Source organism: Arachis ipaensis, chromosome B04 (genome assembly GCF_000816755.2).
Source record: "Arachis ipaensis cultivar K30076 chromosome B04, Araip1.1, whole genome shotgun sequence".
Classification (NCBI taxonomy): Eukaryota; Viridiplantae; Streptophyta; class Magnoliopsida; order Fabales; family Fabaceae; genus Arachis; species Arachis ipaensis.
The window spans coordinates 108,918,663-108,926,242 of NC_029788.2; the positions used below are offsets into that span (position 1 = coordinate 108,918,663).

At 38.8% G+C, this 7,580-nt stretch overlaps 1 protein-coding gene across 1 annotated transcript; it reads right to left on the minus strand.

Moving 5' to 3' along the window:
- Window positions 860–2,449, minus strand: LOC107636846. Its single transcript, XM_016340321.2, has 2 exons — window positions 1,083–2,449; window positions 860–986 (listed from the first exon to the last, which is right to left on the minus strand). Exon 1 carries the CDS (start codon window positions 2,314–2,316, stop codon window positions 1,159–1,161), a length of 1,158 nt encoding a protein of 385 aa, XP_016195807.1. The 5' UTR covers window positions 2,317–2,449; the 3' UTR covers window positions 860–986; window positions 1,083–1,158.

The following is a 7,580-nucleotide window of genomic DNA, read 5'->3' on the forward strand; positions in this document are numbered from 1 at the left end:
AAAAGCAATAAAATCAATCCATACAAATAGACAGAGCTCCTAACCTTAATAGTGGAGGTTTAGTTGCTCATGGTTCAGAGTAGAAACTAGGATTACAGAATGTAAATTGGTATAGAATTGGATTCATCCATAAAAGAGAAGTTTCTTTTTCCTTTTATATCAAATCCTAATTAATTTAAAATCTATTATCTAAAACTTAAAATAATATCTTTTCCTACAAATAATATTTGAATTTAAATCCAAATAATAAGCAAGTCTTTAGTTGATGGGTGGGGACCACTTGTTTTGTCCATTCTGAAGCTTCTAATCTGTGTTTTCTGGGCTGGAAACTGGGTCATAACAGCCCAGAAATCGCCCCCAGCGTTTTTCTGTGTTTTTTGCACGTGGCGCACGTCACGCGTATGCGTCAGTCACGCGTACGCGTCGATGGTCTTTTTCGTGTGTCACGCGTACGCGTGGCTGTGCAAATCTTCAAATCACGCGTACGCGTCAGTCACGCGCACGCGTCGCCATGAAAAGCTCTAAATCACGCGTACGCATCAGTCATGCGTACGCGTCGCTCCAAGCTGCCATCTCCTTTGATTCTTGTGCTGCGGAAACTCTATCAAATCCAGCCGAATGCTACCTAAAATAAACAAAATGGCAAAAGACTCAAAGTAGCATCCATATTGGCTAAAAGATAATTAATTCTTTATTAAACTCAACAAATTAGATGCAAATTCACTAGGAAAAGATAGGAAAGATGCTCACGCATCATCTTCCGGAGCAATGTGGATTTGAAAATACCCAGAATAGCCATCTAAGAAATAGTAATGAGACTTACCAGACAATCGATCAAGCATTTGATCGATGAACGACAATGGAAAGTGATCCTTCCTAGTGGCCATGTTCAAACGCCGGTAGTCAATACACACCCTCCATGAGTTTTGTACTCTTGTAGCTACGAGCTCCCCATTCTCATTCTTGATTGTAGTAATACCGGACTTCTTTGGGACAACTTGTACGGGGCTTATCCACTCACTATTCGAAATGGGATAGATAATGTCTGCCTCCAATAATCGGGTCACCTCCTTCTTTACAACCTCTAGAATGGTAGGATTCAAATGCCTTTGAGGTTGTCGAATGGGTTTAGCTCCTTCTTCTAGAAAGATTCGGTGTTCACACACTTGAGGGCTTATGCCCACTAAGTCCGCCAAACTCCACCATATAGCCTTTTTGTTTCTCCTCAAGATATGAAGCAACTTCTCCTCTTGTTGGAAAGTGAGCTCTCTTGCAACAATTACGGAGCTTGTGATCTTCAATAAGATAGGCATATTTTAGGTGGGGAGGAAGTGGTTTCAACTCTACACTTTGTTCATGACTCAGCATTTGCTCATCGGGTAAGACCGGAGTGGGTAAGGTGTTCTCTTCACATTCATAGGGGCTCCCCACACTTGGACTTTGAATCATACACTTCACATCAAGACTAGCATTATGTACTTCGGCCACCACATTGTCAATCAAATCACAGTAGAAAATTGAATGATCCTCCGGAAGGTGTCTCATGGCTTCATCAAGACTAAAGCTCACAACTCTTTCGTCAATCTCAAAAGAATAAATACCCGAAAAAGCATCTAATTTGAACCGAGAGGTCCTCAAGAATGGCCTCCCAAGCAGGATAGACGATGTTCTTTCGGATTTACTAGGCGGCATCTCAAGAATGTGGAAATCAATGGGAAAAACCAATCCCTTTATACTCACTAGCACGTCCTCCGCAATACCAACTACAGATATTATGCTCTTGTCTGCCAATACAAATCGAGCTGCCGACCATTTCAACGGTGGTAGCTTCAACAAATGATACACAGATAGTAGCATAATACTAACACAGGCACTAAGGTCACACATGCAATCTACGAATTGGACTCCATCTATGGTGCAAGTGACTAAGCAAGGGCCCAGATCACCACATTTTTCCGGTATTACTCCCATCAAAGCCGAAATAGAGCTCCCCAATGGAATAGTTTCTAACTCATGAATTCTTTCCTTGTTCATACACAAATTCTTTAGAAACTTTGCATATTTAAGGACTTGGTGGATAGCATCAAAAAGAGGGATAGTTACCTCAACCTTTTTGAACATCTCCACCATTTTAGGGTCAAGCTCTACACGCTTCTTGGTCTTCCTTGTCAATGTAGGAAATGGAATAGGAGTAACTTCTTCCAAGACATCTCCGTCCTTAGAAACTCCATCTCTTTGTTGGTTGACTTCTTCTTCAACTACCTCATGTACCTTACCCTCTTCTTCAATTTCTTCTACCTCAATCCCCATCCCCATCTTGAGTGACTTTCCTTGGGCTAGGTGCTTCGGAATTCCTCTCTTGCAATTTAGTTTCGGACCTCAAGGTAATGGCATTGATGCCACCCTTAGGGTTGGGTAAAGATTGAGAGGGTAGTGCACTAGAACTTGGATCTTGAGTGGTAGAGGTAGAGGGTAGATCCATTCGGGCTTGAAGAGCTTGGATGGTAGAGGTAAGACCATTGATGCTAGAGTTGAGTGAAGCTTTAAACTCTTTTTGTCCTTGAAGAATAGAACAGAGTATCTCATCTTGGTTGGAGGAAGAGGAAGGATAGGTGATTTGATGGGTTTATGGTTGGGTGAGTTGAGGTGGTTGCCTTTGGTGAGGCGGTTAGTAAGTTTGGTAGTTTCTTCCTTGGTTTGGTTGTTAGTAAGGGGGGTTTTATGGGTACCGGTTTTGTTGGTGGTTGTTATTCCACCTTTGATTTCCTCCATTGTCCCGACCTCCTTGGTTGTAATTGTCCCGCCATCCTTAGTTGGAATTGTCTTGCCAACCATGATTATAGTTGCCCCCTTGATTATAGTTGCCTCCTTGTTGATGATACCCTTGGTTGGGACCGTTATAATAGGCATTAGTAGCCGCTAGGGTGTTATCTTCTTGGAGACTTGGAGTCTTGGACATTCATCCCTGTAATAGGAGTAACAAGATCAATTTCCTCACACTCTTTGGGAGACCAATTGTTGACTTTGTTGTTGTTGAGGAGGTTGGGGTTGTGGTTGATTAAGTTGGAGTTGCTTTAGAATACTTGTCATCTCGCCCAAGGTATTGGTAAGGGTGGCGGTCTCACCACTAGAGGAAACTTCATTTATGGCTCTAGGATGATTGTTCCTTTGTCTAGCATGTAGGGTGGACTCAGCCAAATCGGTGATCAATTGCCATGCTTCTTCCGCCGTTCTATATTTTGTCAAGGAACCATTGCTTGAAGCATCCAAGATGATCTTGTCTTGAGGCTTCATTCCTTGGCAAAAATAGCTATTCAACACTAGAGTGTCAATCATGTGGTTGGGGCATGAGTCAAGAAGCTTTCGGAACTGTTCTCAATACTCGTATAGAGTTTCCAATTCACCTTGGACAATGCATTAGATTTCTTTCCGTAATCTATCTATCCTTTCCACAGGAAAGAATTTGTCTAAGAACTCCCTTCTAAGCAAATCCCAATCACAAGCAACCTCATTGGTCAAAGTATAGAACTACTCCTTGGCTCTTCCTTAAAGAGAGAAAGGAAAAGTGTACAACCAAACCGTGACCTCATTGGAGCTTTCCCACCTAGTAGTAGAGCACACACTTTGGAAGTCCCTAAGGTGTCTAATAGGATCTTGAGCGGGAAGTCCTTGGTACTTGGGAAGAAGATTAATCAAAGCGGTTTTGAGCTCAAAATTAGCATTCAATTCTGGATGACGCACTTGAGCTGGTTGAAGAACAAAATCTGGAGCACCCGCTTCCTTAAGAGTAATTCGCCTTGGAGCGGTCATAGTGTCTGTACCTAGATCAATGGAAGAGCTATTTGTAGTATCGATGGAAGAGTAAACAGTGCCTTCTTCAAATGACGATTCGGAATCAACCTTCGGATATGGTTGGTGAATTGGTAAAAACCCTTTCACCACCTCCAAAGGCCAACCGTCTCCAAGCTTGCCTAATATGAAGCAAAGTTCTTTCAATGTCAGGTTCAAATGTAGCTAAGCTCGGATCCGGTAAAGAATGCGTCATTCAATGAAGGAAGTATAGAGCTCATGACAACAAAGTGAACTAAACAAAGACTAATCCTAACTAACAATTGAACTAACACACAATCAAGGAAAATGCAAGCATGCACATATCAACATATTTACACTAACCAACAACATGGCACTCATGTGCAACTCCCCAGCAACGGTGCCAAAATTTGATGCGAAGGTTTTTGTGTCGGTATAGAAATTACCAATAAAATCTCATTGTGAGTATAGTCTAAACCAACACGCAATCCTCACGTCAAATTTAGAAACCAACATGCAATCCTCACGTCAAATTTAGAAAATGTGTCACCACAATTCAAATAAATAACCGAGAGTAGGATTCCGAGTCGTTCTCCCTAGGAGTTGCTCTAAGATGCACATCATTGGTAAGGAGTTCTCTTGGTGTTTTGGAGTTGAGTACAAGAAAAGTAAATGAGCATGAATTGAAACAATGAGCAATTAGCAATTGGAACAAGATATCAAGAAATCAAGCTAATAAAGGTGAATGACAATCAATCAATGTAAAAGCCTTCGTTAGGGGTGAGAATAGGAAGTCCTATCATCATAATCTCCATCAATTGTGACAATAATTGGTTATTGCTCCACTTAGTCAACCTCTAACTATGAAGACAAGTCAAGTGGAGATAATCAATTTGAGTCCACAAGTCCTAGTCAAATCCTAATGAAAGACTAGCTTTAGTGGTATACAAATCAACTAGCAATTTTCAATTACAAATCAACAAAAGACATTTGACAATTCAAGCGTCTCCAATTACCCAACCCCCAAGCCAAGAGTGAAAAGTCTACTCCATAACTATAGTTGACAATTCATCAAACACCTGGTGAACAAAATTGAAAGACATTGTGAAATTGAGAAGAAAATTCAAATCAAAGTTATCTACTACAAACAACTAATAGCAATCAAGCAATTAACAACAATGAACATGAAATTCCTCAATGCATTAATAGAAATCAAAGTAACAAGATCCAAATCTAAGATCTAAAATAACTAGAGCAACAAGATAACTAAATTGAGAGTAGAAGAAGTAGATCTACAAATCAAAGCAAAGGAAAATTGAATTAACAATAGATCTAACCAAAGGATCCAAGAGAAATTCAAATTGAGAAAGCCAAAACCTAAAGAGAAGCTAGAGTTTCTCTCCCTAGAAACATAAAACTCTAAAACTAGCTAACAATGTGTAATGTGTGTCTTCCCCTCTATTCCCTTGGTCCTTTTGCGTCTTTTGCCTCAGAATTCCTTCAGATTGGGCCCTGCAGCTTGTGTGAAATCACCAGCCACGATTTCACTTAAAATGTCACATGCCGAGCGTCACGCGTACGCGTCCCTTGCGTTTTACGATCCATGCGTACGCGCATAGCACGCGTACGCGTCCATGGAATTCTTGCTCTGCCACGCGATTGCGCCAATTTGTTCGCGCGCCAATCCCAGCAACACGCATCCACGCGTGCGCATAGGCCACGCGTGCTCGTCGATGTCAATGCTCCAAAGCTCCAATTTTCATGCTCCTTCTACTTATGCATGCTTCCTTCCTCTCTTTTAGGCCATCCTTGCCCTATAAACTCTGAAATCACTTAACAAACAAATCACGGCATCGAATGGTAATAGAAGAGGATTAAAATGTGGCATAATTGAGGCCAAAGAGGTATGTTTTCAACCATGAAGCAAAATTAGAAAGGAGACACAAAACCATGCATTTTGTATGAATAAGTGTGAAAGATTATTGATAAAACCCTCAAATTCCATACAAGATAAACCCTAAAAATGGGGTTTATCAACAACATAACTTAGCATTAACAAGTAATCTGTGCAACACCAATTCACAAATTTCAACATCAATGACACAAAAACAAAAGTCAGCAACGTTGATAACAAATTCATTAGACAGCAGTCTAATTAATTCAAAATAAAAAAATAACAAAATAGTAATTAACACAGTGAATGAACACAATCAAACAATTAATAAAATAAACTTTGCACCAATTTCTCCATTAATTTAACCAGCAAACTCAGAATAGTTCCAAACACTTTAAACAACAATTCAAAACCTATAAATCAAAACTAAACTATCCTAACCATCTAAATCCACTAAAACAGAAAATTAAACTAACTAAACTAATTAAACCAATCTAATGAACTAAAACTAACTAACATGATTTGAAAAAAAATGTTCAAACAAAGAACCTTGAATGCATGGTGCAAAAAGCAACGAAGAAGGAGGGAGGAAGGCGACAACACTGGGTTGTTGCCAGCGCTAGAGGTTGCAGTCATGAGCCACCGGAGAAAGGAGCTGTAGGCTATTGGCTGAGAAGGGCGAAAGGAGAAGGAGGAAAGGACCGCAGTGGCGCTAAGAGGAAGGGGAAGAATGAGAAAAAGGAGGCATCGGCGTTGAGGGTTGATGGCGACGGAGAAGGGGTGGCAACAGTGGTGGCCTCGGCAACGGCGGCTGAAACGCAAGAAAGAGAGGGATGGTGGTGAGGGTTCGAATGAGGGGGAAGGGGTTCGTGATTTGAATTTACGCCACCTTTACTGTCGAAAAATTCCGACGGTAAACTATTGCAGGTTATCAAAATGTATCGTTTCACTAAATTGAGTTACCGTCGGATTATTCCGATGATAAAGGATGCGTCAATTTAATTTATTTTTCCTCAAAAAATTACCAGTAAATTTTCCATAAAAAAACAGAATCCATCAATAATTAAAAAATCTTACGAATTCGACGTAGTTACCGCCGATAATTCCAACAATAAATCTGTCATTACTCTACAATACTAAATTCGATAGTACTCAATATTTTTCTTGTATCCTTCTAATATTTAAATAGGTAAAAATTTAAATATATATATTCTTTTTTGAAAACATCAAAAAGGTAAAATACTTCAAAACTTTGTTTATTTAAAAATTAGAAAATGAGTTAGGACTCCTAATTATTTTTTTTATATTAAATACGTGCTAAAAAATAAAAAAATAAATATAATTAAATAATTATAAAAAATTTATATTATCAATATATTAAAATTAAATTATTATTATATATTTTCTCTTAGAATACAACTAGGATTAGGATTTTCTTTAATAATCCAACCTTTATTAAAGTACCACGTGTTTTGGTCTTTGGCCACATAATAAAGAATAATTATTGAATAAGAATGAAGAGTAATTAAGTAACGCAAAGGCAGTTGCGCGTGGCTGTTAAGAGAAACTAAGGCTAAAATATTTATGTTGCAGTTCAAAGTTCAAAGTTCGAAATTGGCCATTTTTATTCTTTTCTTAAATTGCTGACCAAAAATGATGCATTGTTGACTCTGACTCCCACTATACTTTGTAAGAAAATTACAAGTTACAATCGTAGCCCACCCCTAATATTCCACTAATGTAATGATACACTTTTTTCTTTTTAAGTATTTTCCTCATTTTTTTCCTTAATTTCTAAATGCAGAAAATGTTTATATATACATATTTAATGATATAAAAAGTACTCAATTTTTTTTTCTTTTTTTTTTTTTTTTTT

Excerpts from the sequence above, each read along its gene's own strand:
- LOC107636846 (XM_016340321.2), bottom strand. The coding sequence starts at position 2,316 with ATGGGGATGGGGATTGAGGTAGAAGAAATTGAAGAAGAGGGTAAGGTA.